Here is a 13,811-nt window from a genome sequence, read left to right on the forward strand (position 1 = left end):
TGAATTAGTGCTTGATCTATAATCCTCGTGGGAACGATATCTTATTTAATCATTATATTACTTGTACGATCGGTGCACTGGCCGTGAGGTCCCATCAGTGTGTACATACTGAAATGTATGGGTACTTTTTCATATTGGGTCGAAAGAAAGTAACTTGGTCAAAAGTTAACAGCTGTGACTTTGTCACAAGTTTGGTACCCTTAGGAATTTGATAGTAGGAATAATTTAAGGGTTTTATAAGAGTTATGTTGTAGGAAAAGTGATTGTGTAATGTTATAGAGATTCGTTTTGCATGCCTAGTTTTTTTTTTTTTGCTTCAAAAAGTGCAAGCCCCACAAAATGTTGTGTGTGTAGGATACTTTTTGTGTCATGTGACATGATAGATGCAAACCCCATTATTTATACCCATATTTGGTACAAAGAAAACATAAATTATGCCTTGGTTGTGACCTGGTATCCATTTAACATTGTCAACAGGCCAAAAAAAACACCTAATTCAACATGGTAATTTTTTATACATGACTACAGGGTATCAATTCACTTTTTTTTGCAGACAAATATACCCTTGTTGCCTCCGTTTTGTGTTGTTTCACAAATCGGTAACCAGATCTACTACGAGAGAGGGTAGTTTCGTAAAAGTTACATATTTTTTCAATAATATTTTAACATCAACTAAACACCCGTTCAGTAAAATTAATAAATATTCCCGATAATATTTTAGCCTACCAAACACTTTTTTCGTATTATTCCCAGTTAACTTTTTTTCCAACTATATTTCCAATAATCATGATACTCAGATACTGAAAAATTATTCTTCTACCAAACACCCCAGTTATCATACATACCTGAAATGTATGTGGATTATTTCATAAGAGGTCTAAAAAAAGTAACTTCCATATTCATGCGTGTCAGAATTTGTGTTTGGAATTGTGTCATACCGTGATGGTAACCATCCCCTGTATAATCTTGAATTCAATCACAAGTACTAGTAAATTTACATCTTGAGCATGTCGCAATTTCTGCAAATGATAATGATCTTGCTAAACCGTAATCATTTTTTTTTATTTATAATTACAAATATCTTTTATGAAAGTCAATTCTATTCAAACTGAAAACATTCATATCATAGTGGGGTTATCTCTCCTAAAAGAAATCTTCTTACATTTACAAGAATTTAAACCTAAGATCTTGTTTAAATGAAATCAAATATGTACTAGTTAAACTAACCTGATTTGGTAAATCGTAATATCTACCTGTAACAACTAGTTAAACACTTTGTCCATTGATCATTGTGTCTTATTCTCTCACAAGTCTCACATCTTATCCAAGTCAGGAAATACACTATATTAGAAAAGTGTCAATTTTCGACAAAAAATATTCCTTGAAATTAATGACAGCATTTTCGATCAAAAATGTATTCGGTCAAAGTTTTCGAAAAAAATTAGATTCCGTCAAAACTTTTTAACAAAAATCATATTCAGTCAAAAATTACAGAGGGAAAACGAATTCAGTCTAAAACCTTACCTTTATTTTCATTCAAAACTTTTGGAAACATTCAGCCGATTTTTTTTTTACAATCCATTGTCGTTCAAAAAAGAGATTACAAATTTTTCCTTCCAAAAAAAAAAAATATATTCTTCTCCCTCTGTATTCAAATCCCTGAATCTTCGCCTCAAACCCCAAGCCTCAGGAGCAATCAAATTCTCTTTTTTCTTCTTGTTCCAATTCCCAAACACAATGCCTGCGATTCCAGAAGAGCCGTTCTAGCTCCAAACTCAGATTGGTTCTACATGTTCCCAATCCAATACCAAGAAACCTGGGAAATGTATAAAAAAGTCGAAGCATCTTTCTGGACCGCCGAAGAGGTTGATCTCCGCCACTGGAACTCCCTCATCGACGGCGAGCGCCACTTCGTGACCCACGTCCTCGCCTTCATCGCCGCCTCCGATGGCATCGTCCTCGAAAATCTCGCCGGAAAGTTCATGAAGGAAATCCCAGTCGCCGAGGCACGTGCCTTATACGTCTTTCATATCGCCATCGAGAATATTCACACCGAGATGTACAGTCTCCTTCTCGAAACCTACATCAAAGACCCCACCGAGAAGAATCGCTTGTTCCCCGCCATTGAAACCGTTCCTTGTGTCGCGAAGAAGGCTGAGGTTAATTTTGTCCGAAAAACTTTCTCAAATATTGCCACTTGGTGGGAATCTGAAAATACCACACATTCAGTGCTATTTTTATATGGGATTTTTCTTCAAAAATTAGAATCACAGGAATTTGATTTTTCCATAAAAAATTTTAAAATCTCTGAACTAAACGTGGAAAAATAACATTTTCAATCTCATTTTTTTCAGGATTTTAAAATTTTTCCTCCTATCAAACACTCTCTAAAAAGAATTATACAAGGTGAAGTAGATCATGACTGCATCTTTATTCTCAACTTCAAACTTATCTTTTTGTTAATTTCTGTAACTGTCATCTAGAATTGATTTTTAATTAAATTTGGTTACCTGTTCACATCATTATTGAATTGTTTAATTTAGAAAAAAATGGTGAATTATTGCTTGAATTTAGTCTTCGTGAAAATGATACGCACTCATCATTTTATTACTTAGAACGTCGTTATACTTTCCGTATTCGCAATAAATTTTGTTAAAAAACTATGTTCAAACCAAAAATTGATTCTCAAGAGTCAAGACATATAAATAATAAATTCCGTACCCGCATTAATTCAAAAACAATATCCATTACCCACATTAATTAATTCTCATATTTATATTTGACAAGCACACCTGCATCAATATCCAAAAGTACCATGAATGAGTTATACAAGCATTCAGTCGAGGCATGCATGTAGTGCAATGACTACTGAGCAAGCATCCATTATATATTACAGACAAGCATGGATGACTTAGAAGCATACCATTATTACAAACAACACAACAAAGTTTATTACATGATGCTTTATTTACTCGCTAAACTTAAGCCAAACCCGTTTCATCACGATCATCTTCTTCTTCTTGTGTCATTTTGGTGCTATGCCTTGACAAGATGAGCATCAATATCTTTTGTGACCTTAGCAGCAAAGTCCATGTAAGAATCAGGAGATGCAGCTACAATATTCTGTTTAAGCTTTTCATATTGTAAGGTCCATTTCACAAGCCCCCCATTTGCCTTATCAATCACTTGTAGTGTGAACTTTAAAATCTTGTAACCCTCACTGATTTCCCCATCAGAGAGGCTATAAGTGATCGACTTGTTAGCATCATCTATGGCTTCAATTTTCTCCTTTAGACTTGTCTTTTTCCCTTCTGCAGGGTTTCACAAGTATTAAAGATAAGTTCAATAACATAACATAAGCCAGGACAACTAAATATGAATTCTGATTTACCTTTGCAAAATTAATAAAAATAGCTTTCAATTAATTTGAGTAATATAATTATCAAACGTACGTATAGCAACCTTACCTATGGTATAATCCCAGTGTGTGACAGAACCAACATTTTCCCAGTCACCTTGATGCACTTTAGCACCATGTATTTTATCTGTTGAGATATTAGGAATATGATGAATTTGCTTTCTGAAGATGTTGTAGAACCTAGCAGCAGGTGCTTGAATCTCTATTTCAGTCTCTAATTTCCCATTAAGAGCCATATCTTTACTCTCTAAAATGCACAGATATAAGAAGGGAAATTCAGATGACTTATAAAACGAAATGAATTCCCTTATATAGAGGATTGTACTTCACTAAATTATTGGTTCGACCGCTCTATTCACTGGCGGGTTCAGATTTCGTGCAATCTATGAGTCTATGACAAAAAGAAAAATAAAATAAAATAAAAGTATTGATTGAAACATTCTTAAAATAATCTATTGATTGGACGTCACTAGACAACTGTGAAGCTTGAAAATTTTAAATTGGTATTAAAATATGAAAAATGGTGCTGGACCGATTATTAGCTTGTACATAATATTATAACTAGACAACGTTTTTCATGGTTCTCGAGGCATATAATTTTCCTCCTATTTGAAAAGTTCTCAATGAACTCACCGAGGTCTTTGTATCATAATTATCTCGTGTTTTTAAAGGGGGAGGAGCAATGTGAGGAAAAGTTAAGACAGGATGCATGGATGTTTTGTAATTGTACGATAGTAATATCGAAATTCTCTTAAATTTTATATAATTTGGTTGCGTCAAAATTTCATATGATTTGGACACATTAGAGAAATCGCTGTGCAATAATCTTTTGCTTTTATAGAGAGGAGCGATGCTAATTCAGATTGATACGATATGACACGATATAAATTTGACACAAACATGAATACACATAAATATGAAATTAAAAATGAATCAAAACCTTTGATACGAACACAAATAACCTCCTAATTTCAAAGTATTTCACTTATTATGCAGATTGATATAATATGAATAACCTGTCAACCTCAATGTATGTCACTTATTATTCGGGTTAACATAACACAACGTGACACATGACAGGACACAATACGAATAACCTATAAGACATTAACGCGAGTCAATTTTGCGTTTGTTGGTTGACATGCAACATGACATTAATTATTTTCATATCAGTTCTTACTAATACAAACACGACACAAATTGAAAAATGATACAACCCGAACACAAATTTTTTCTGTCATATCAGCAGGTCGTGTTGAAAATTGACCCTACCTATGAGCATATAGAAGAAATTGTTGGGGGCCAATAATGCCCCTCATAAATTGCTTCATAGACTGCTCGAACCCGTGAGGTTGTTCTCAAATCAATTGTTAGGATCAAACGTTTATCATTAGACCAAAAATTATAGCTAGATGCAACTTTATTTTTTTATCCATTTGGCTCTTATAGTTACATATATAGAGCTCCACACTATGTAACAGATGAACATGAAAGGTTACACGTTAATGTCAACGAGTTGGAATGTTAAATCTCTTGCATTTAGTCATGCAACTGCAAAGAAGAAACAACTTGTATTCATAATGTTGGGTATGACTCATACTTAACATACTGATGAGACCTCTTATTGGCGGGGTCAGTAGAAAAGCAACCAGGTGAGCGAGCGGGGGTCCGAGGAAGCCTCCTCGACAAGGTGCGGGGGCAGCACCCCCAACCCGTAGAGGCCTGGTACTGTTATAGGTCTATGACATATTGTAATTTTCTTTTACTTAGTAGTTTGGGCTTGGGCCCATAAATAACTGTTGTTAGGATTTTCTAAATCCTATGTATATTCTCTTGTAAACCGAGTGGCTTGTAACAAGTGTGGTGAGGTGAATATAGTACAGACAAGCTGGATGTAGCCTAATTGGGTGAACTAAGGTAAATCATTATGTCAAATCTCTCTTCCCTTTCTCTTTCGTTATTCGATTTGTGTGTGTGTCGATTTTCAACATTTGGTATCAAGAGTTTTGGTTCTGTGACCGAGGTTCTTGTGACAGATTGGGATTTCGTGATTTGGAGATTTTTCTTGGCATAGAGAAAACTGTGAAATTAATCTGGAAAGGAAGTCGACTGGACAATCATGAGTAGATGTTGAAAAGTTCGGAGGAAAGGGGTTCGAGTTATGGAAGTTGAGGATGAAGGCTTTGCTTGATGACAGGAACGTGTGGTACGTGATCGAAGATGAGAAGCCATCAATACCAACGAAATTTGTCAATGATGGAACGTCGAAGGAAGGCGAGTCGAACTAGTTGAAGGTGTGGACTAAAGATGATCGAAAGGTGCGAAGCCATATTTGGTTATGCCTGGTAGATAATGTTCTAGTGAACGTAACTTCTGAGAAGATCGCGAAGGATCTTTGGACGAAACTTGGAGGTCTTTATCAAAGCAAGTCACTCTGCGAAGGAAGATGTATAATTTGCGGATGAACAAAGGTGATTCTTTCTCTGCTCTTTTAAATGAATTTAACACTATTTGTGCGCAACTTTCATTTATAAATATAAATCTAGACAAAGAAGATAAAGCTTTCACCTTGTTGTGTTCACTGCCAAACTCTTGGGAGCACATCATTGTTTCAATCGGTATTATCGTTAATAAACTGTTGTTCGAGATGGTTGTTGCTGCCCTATTGTTTAAGGAGAAAACAAGGGTAGGTTCTAAAGGTACTAGTAATGAGGCTGTAACACCCCGTAGTTCTCCGGTTGTTAACATACATGATATTTAGCATACACATCAGAAGACTTTATCTTAAAAGAATAATAAAGCGTCTTATAAAAATACGAGTAAACTTTTTCCAAAATATTTTCTAAAACATTTTCAAAGCGTTCATCTGATATATTGCATTCGCGTAACATTAACATCTAAGTTTACTAATTAAAACCATTGGCCATCACTAGTGGCCGTTGACCATCCGGATAAGAACTCAAGTGTCATTTCTGATGAAGTCTCACAGATAGCATAACTGGTGTATTTCAGATAACTGGGAACATGGGTCCCACACATACAATAACCTGATAAATACAATAATTAAACAGACAGCTCGCAAGTCCCACACGGACTTCGATCCCCTCTCAGGTCAATACAAATAATAAAGTTCCATGCCCAAATAACGGAAAACATACACCAAGTCTATATTAATTTCAAACGCGTCTAAGCATCAGTAAATAATCCATGGCTCCAATACTACAATCATGAGCCTAAATAAATACATAGCATAATCTCAACATAAGATAATCGGACATGTTAATAAATATACATGACATCATAGAGTCTAAACATAAAAAAGATAAATCAGCAGCGTCATCCACTACTCCAAGGCGGGGGGCCTTGCCCCTAGAAGCATCACCGCTACTCTGGGTACCTGGAATGATATCCCCAAATGGGGTGAGATAACACATCTCAGTAAGCTCAAGGTTCATAGAGGATCCTCTAATCCTCTGAGCCCACTTCGTGTATGACAAGTCAGATATATAACATATAATACAGGCATACAACATAAACATAGCATCATTATATCATCCTTGTTTAACCCCAGGGTCAAAGCCATAGACAGTTACACATGTGTGACTCCAGGGTCAAGCCATAGACAGTCAACACAACTTCTGTATGAATTAGCTCTCAGAGTCAAGTCATAGGCAACCTACATACCATGATTACTGGCCAGGATTCTCATAATATATATCATTAGGGCATCATATAACATCAAGAATCATATAACATTTACATGAATGTGAATGAATGCACATATATGTTATACCACATACTTTCATACAATACAACCATAATGTCTGCCATCATGGTGGGGCCACAAGAGAGAGGAGCAACTAGAACTAGGAGCTTACCTCACAGAGCTTAGTACAAGCCCACACTCCAATATAATATGTATGCTCCAATACAGTCATCAAGTGCAAGGTTCTCTAGGCACACCTAGAGTAGGAATCGTTCACATCATTAATTAAATATTAATTAATCAAGTCATATCCAAGACTTAATCATATAATGATTCCACTTTTTATACTCATACGCCAATAATATGCCCATTACAAGTCTAGACCATTTATTACTTAATTATATGATTTTAGTGCATTATGAAGTGTTCACTTGTTACACAATCAACCACATAGTTTAAGCACCTTACATAATCTTAGAATCCCACTCTAGGATCTCTAAGTTAACTTAGATTATTTTCAACTCATCCAAGTCATATATATGATTATTATAAGTTACTATGGGGTTCCCATAAACCCACTTAACTTAATTCTCACTTTTATAGTTTTCCTATAACTGTACACGCTTCTTTTTTCTAGTCACTATGTGCAACCCACTTTCTATAACCTTCTCATCTTTTAGTATGTTAATCTAGACTCAAATACCTTTCCAAAAAGGTATCACATGCCTCATTTGGAGTTTTCTAGCTCCGGTTATCACCGTTTAAAGTTGGACAAGCAAAACTGTCTGCCAGCCCCAAACATCCCTCACCATTTCTGCGATTATGGAAAATAAACTAAACCAATTGCTCTCAAATTGTTATACAGAAAACTAGACATATTCATATTTAATTAGATATATCATGAGCCTAATTTGAGTGAGAAATGAGAGAGAGAAAAATTCGTGGAAGATGCAGCCACATACAGCCCATGCACATGGCCTCCTTGAGCATTCTCCACTCAATCGGACCTACAGAATTCTAATCATTTTCAAATGGTACCAAATTTTGACACCAAATAGCTGACATCTCAAGCTGCAAAATTATGTATGAAACATCCCTATTGGACCTCTGTGGAGGGAGATATACTCTCCCAAAGTTAACCTAAAAACTGGTCATTTAACCCCAAGTGTGTATAATTAGCAAATCCTAATTATCTTTGGTTAGAAACTCTAAGTCACTTTATTTTTAGGATTTTTCTATTATTAGGTCACTTATACATTCTCACATAGTCACATTAGGTCTTAGTTCATTAGGTTCACTAATTACATAATTAGTGCTTCTAAACCCTCATTAGGTTTATTTTAGGGTTTTATAGTTAATTAATCCATTATGCATGATCCACCTCACTTTAACCCTTGATTAGTATCCTAATTAGGTCTTAAACCAATGTTTAATATACTAACCCTAATTGGCTGAATTATTTAGGTGCTATAAACAAGGTTTTTAGCTTGTCTACTTCACCATTTCTTTAATTAATTAAGTCCTACACTTAATTAGTCCATTAATCCACTATTTAATTAAATTTTAAACATAAAATCCTAATTATACTCATTACGACAGATTTGACATGATAGTGTCATTCAGATTTAAATTCCATCCTTAAGCAAGATTAGTGTTCTTAAGCTTAAAGGTTGCATTTTTAACATTATCATTCGTTCAACTCATGATTCTCCACATTTCCAACATCAAGAACTCATTTTTATCAAATTACAACATCAATCCCATAAAGAACCCATGTTGGCCAAATCATATAGGTGGGTGTGGGAGAGTTTTGGTCACCATTTTTCCTAGTAACCATGCTTACTTCTTCAAGTTAGCTCCAAAGCTTCAAGCTTCCATTTTTCTCAAACAAAGATGCATCATTTCCACCAAGAACACACCTTTAACAAAGACTCAAAGTTAGAACTCAAGAACACTACTCAAAGGTGGGATTTTTCAAGGAAAAGATTCAAGAGACTTACATTAAAACTCAAGGAAACAAGCACCAATGAGTGTTCTTCCAAGATAACTCAAAACAACATCTCCATGACATGAAAAAGCTCCAGAACCACTGTTGTTTGGGGAGGGATTCACCACAAAAATTTTTCTTCCAAGAACAAAAAAGGTATGTTCTTGAAGAGGAGGATGAGAAGAACAAGTTTTGTGAAGGAAGTTTGGTGATTTGATGAAGTTTTGGTAGTGGAATCTTAGAGAGAAGGTGGAGAAAATTTGAAAACTCAAACTTAGATAGAGAGAGGGAGCTGCTAGGGTGCTGATCAGAAATGAAGGGAAGGGTCCCTTATGTTTTTAGGGTTTATGTCATGTCATTAAGTGGCTTTCTGTCATTTAGTGACACCCGGTGTAATTTTTCTTTGAACTGTTATCAAATTTTTATCCGAAAATCCCCAAGATCTCAACTTTAAGTAATTAATATTAATTTTGTCTAATTATCATGTTCATAACTTAAAAATTGATTAGTAGATCACATATCCACTAAAAGCTGTTTAATTGCACTGTAGTCTTTACCGGTGTTCTTAACTGTAACCGGATTTCATAATCTTCTTAACTTTAACATTATTGGTCTAATTATGACTTGTTAGGCATATATTGATCTTTCTTTCCATTTTCTCATCTTTTTTCCATTCTGAGATTCTATCGGCTGCTTCTACAGTAGTACAAAATACCCGACAGAAGTGACTTTTCCAAAATACCACAATATGAGTATCAAAATTCATCAAATCATATACTAACCTCATCTAAGATAATCACATCATCAAAATAGCTCTATAACTATAATTTGCTAACTTGGAGCTATTCTACTGACTGTTAATGTGTCAGTAGTCAAAAATAACAGATGAAAATTCATCTGCGTAAAATACCCTCAATATGGATATCAAAATTCTTAAAATTTCATTCTTATTCCATTTATGACCATAAGGTCCTCATCCTAACCCTCTAATTTAAAAGTCATGTAATTAGGGTTATTACAGAGGCTCTGATCGTTAGAGGGAGGAGTGATGACAGATCGAAGTCTGGTCAAAGAGGAAGATCGAGGGGACGATTAAAGTCTCGTGATAAATCTGAAGTAAGGTGCTGGAGGTGCAAACAGGTTGGACATTGGAAGAGAAATTGCAGAAATGAATGTGTAGGTCCTCTTGAGAAGCGAGATGATCTGCACTTCCTGGTTTTGGTACAAAGAATAATGATGGAGATAGTGTATGGGACCTGTACATTGCGTTCGACAGTCATAGCGACTGCAAAGACTGGATCATTGACACTAGAGCATCGTTCCATATAACACCTCATAGGAAGTGATTATGCACCTATGAATCATATTCTGGCGGAACAATTAGAATGAGAGATGACACAACTCATGCTATTGTAGGGAAAAGGTAAAGATGAAGATGAATGACGAAATACAGTACCATTTCATCATCGAGAAGATTGAAGACAATGTTGTATTGCTGGAAAAGGTTGATACAAAGGTCAACAATGCTGATTTTCTGACCAAGGCAGTGACTTTAGAGAAGTTTGAATAGTGTACAACTGCATTGGGATTGAAGAAACATGCGAAACATTCACCAAGTGGACGAATGTTGTATATGGCTCATACTTCGCAATACTGATGAAGGCCCTTATTTACGGGTCAAGATAATGTTTTTTAAATCCTATTTACATTCCCTTGTAAACCGAGTAACTTGTAACAAGTGTGGTGAGGTAAATATAATACAAACAAGCTAGACTTAACCTATATTGGATGAACCAGAGTAAATCACTGTGTCAAATCTCTCTTTTCTTTCTCTTTCGTTATTCGATTTGTGTGTGTGTGTCGTTTTCCAACACATAAGATGAATGGGAGGATACTGGTCGTGAAAGATGAAGGAGATGTTAACATTAATAAGATATGTTTAACAAAAGCAACATAAGATGCCTTAATTTGAAAAAATAAATAATTTGTAATGCATTATTCTATGTGCTTTATTAATCTTGCAGAGAAATTCTCTCATGTCATATAGATAACTATATATGTGAATAAGTGTGATCCATTCATTTATACAAACGAAAAGAAAAAGAAAACAACACGAGAATCTATTTATGTATAAAAAAGGGCTTTATTAATCTCATGTGACATAAGAGAAGCTCTCTTATGTCATAGAGATAGTTATGAGTGGGATCCACTCCCTTAAAGAAAAAGAAAAAAAGAAAAAAAAGTAACACGGAAGTCGATATATGTGTAGGAGAGAAAAATACTCTCCTACAGCATAAGATAATATTTTCCCATAAAAAAAATAAACACTTTCCAATAAGATAAAAAAATATTTTCCTTTGTACCATTTCCTATTATATATTTGATTTATGTGTGCTGCTCGGCTAGAGAAAGAAAATGGCGAAGTAGGTAATAAACCTCAAGGTTGTCAGATATGATGATGACCTAAGAAAGATCTTTGACAAAGACACTTGTGGTGGGACCCAAATTGTTTGATATGGATTTGTTTGTTTATGAAAATTGGTAGTTGACATTGTCAGAAACAGTTTCATGTCGTTCCCATAAGTCTTTGGGCATTTTCGTCTATAGAACTAAAACTCCTTTCTTATGTGGTGGGAAAAAAAAAAATCATGGATGAGATAATATTTTCTTTTGAAAATATAGAGTGTGAAATGTAAAAGTGAGAAAAAAAAAAGTTTCTTAAACATATATTCAATTTTTTTCGTACCAAATATTGAAGATTATTTTTCCCCACCCCACTTTTTCAAAATTTTAAACAAAATCCTCATACCAAATACGACCTTGAGGTCAAATTAAAGCCCTTATGCTCATGAGGGTTCATATTATAGTCCAGTTTCTTCGTTTGATTTTAGCGCAGCTTAAAGTTGCAAAATTAGCAAACAAATAGTAGCAGAGTCATTAGCGACAGCTACGCCAAAGATGATGAAGCAATTCCTTTTCTTTGTGAAAACGAAATTTTTTGAATTTCATTTTGCATATTCTATTTTGAAAAGCTTCTGTTATTCTACATGACAAAACCTTCTCTGATGGGTATTCTGCATGTTACCACATGATTTTTGGACAAAAAAATATTAGCCAATCATTGACCATAATATTCTAAAATTCAAGAACTTTTTATAATAGGGTATATCTTTTTTATGTTATATAAGATAAAATTATCTTATGTACATAAAAAAAAAAGTGAGATCCATTAAAAAAAGAAAAAGAAAAAAGTGGATTTCCCCTATTTATTGTGTGTATATAAGATTATTTTATTTTATGCAATATAAAAAATATATTCTCCTTTATAATCTTTCATTTTAAAATACGTTGCATAACTTTTCATAGTATTCTACGGTATATTATACGTTGGCATCAATTAAATATAAAATAGTTTATATGAATATAAATAAAGCGCGAAAAATTAAGAGACAGTGACTGGGGATAAGTTTTTTGCATGTCACAAATGCGTCTAACGTTATTCACGTGTGTTTGATTTATTTATTTTTTGGAGTTACCCAACCCTAATTACCTCTTTGAGGTGAGTTAGCTCATTCCGGTGTCCACGTGTGTTTGATTTTACTCCACATAATTGACTTCATTTTTATATGTTTATTTTTGAGTTAACTCAATCTTAATTATTTTTTTGAAATGAGTTATTTATCCTTATTATTTTCATAAGTTTTGTCTATTTGAATTAGTCATGGGCAATTTTATTAAATGTGGACTGGTGATCGACTCGATTGGGGTACTGGGTCAGTGAGTCACTAGTTCAACCGCAATAACCGAATATATATATATATAAATTTATATTTTATACTCAATTATATAATAAATATTTTAAATGATACAAGTGAACGAAGAACCAAATGTAATTTAGTGGTAAAAACTATAATTTATATCTTCATAACAAGAGTTCGATTGCCACTAAATGCTATTTTGAAATAATACCGGTTCATCGGGTTGATACCAGATCAATAGCATGTCCGGTCCATTGCAAGAACCAGACCTGTTGATGGGCCGATTTCTGGTCGGACCGGCCTAGCCGATCCGATTTTAACAACACTGGTCATGGGATTAATTTCGGATAAGAGAAAAATATATTTAAATTCCTCTCAAAAATTACATATAAGAATCAAATCGAAATTTTTTTTTAAACTTACTCAATTATTTTACCAACTAACTACCTCCGTACTCATCCCTTCATTCCTCTTTTCTCACAATTTTTTAGAGCCTAGGAAAGGCGTGTAATCACACAAATTAGAAGACTTGGATATCCATTTTAAGAAATGAAAAATTTATTGATGAAGTTTATTTTAAAATTTATATGAAATTTTTCACTCAAGAGAATACTAAACTAACTTTTTAAGTTTAAAAAAAAAGCTTTATAAGACATGTTGGACGGCAACAACTCTACCACAAAAATGCAATTTAAACTCAAAATTTGAATAATATAAACAACTTACCTACCCTTAAGTTAACCCATTTAGTTTATATATATCCCATTTGGTTTATAATATTAATAATACAGGAGTTGCTTCATGATTTATAGCAGCCAGCAGGAGCACCCACCGACCACCGTCCCATTTTCGCGAGGCATCTTTCTCAAATCCCCTTTTTATATTGTGGTACAACTTATAATTAAGAGATAGCACTCGGAAGATTCACTTGTTTTGCGAAGG

General features: G+C 34.2%; 2 protein-coding genes across 2 annotated transcripts; one reads left to right on the top strand and one right to left on the bottom strand.

Moving 5' to 3' along the window:
- Nucleotides 1–1,535: 1,535 nt before the first annotated feature.
- On the top strand, nt 1,536–2,330 carry LOC133286358 (putative ribonucleoside-diphosphate reductase small chain B). Its single transcript, XM_061483764.1, has one exon. It carries the CDS (start codon nt 1,791–1,793, stop codon nt 2,328–2,330), a length of 540 nt encoding a protein of 179 aa, XP_061339748.1. The 5' UTR covers nt 1,536–1,790.
- Nucleotides 2,331–3,036: 706 nt separating this feature from the next.
- Nucleotides 3,037–3,654, bottom strand: LOC133286355 (MLP-like protein 43). The gene is made up of 2 exons (XM_061483758.1): nt 3,468–3,654; nt 3,037–3,311 (listed from the first exon to the last, which is right to left on the bottom strand). Exons 1-2 carry the CDS (start codon nt 3,652–3,654, stop codon nt 3,037–3,039), a joined length of 462 nt encoding a protein of 153 aa, XP_061339742.1.
- Nucleotides 3,655–13,811: the final 10,157 nt, after the last annotated feature.

This window comes from Gastrolobium bilobum, unplaced genomic scaffold (genome assembly GCF_033153095.1).
Source record: "Gastrolobium bilobum isolate Gb01-03AN ecotype WA unplaced genomic scaffold, APGP_CSIRO_Gbil_v1 utg27076, whole genome shotgun sequence".
NCBI lineage: Eukaryota > Viridiplantae > Streptophyta > Magnoliopsida > Fabales > Fabaceae > Gastrolobium > Gastrolobium bilobum.

Excerpts from the sequence above, each read along its gene's own strand:
- LOC133286358 (XM_061483764.1), top strand. The coding sequence starts at position 1,791 with ATGTTCCCAATCCAATACCAAGAAACCTGGGAAATGTATAAAAAAGTC.
- LOC133286355 (XM_061483758.1), bottom strand. The coding sequence starts at position 3,654 with ATGGCTCTTAATGGGAAATTAGAGACTGAAATAGAGATTCAAGCACCT. Across the intron at positions 3,312-3,467 it reads ACACTGGGATTATACCATAG|AAGGGAAAAAGACAAGTCTA; the intron begins GTAAGGTTGCTA and ends GAAACCCTGCAG.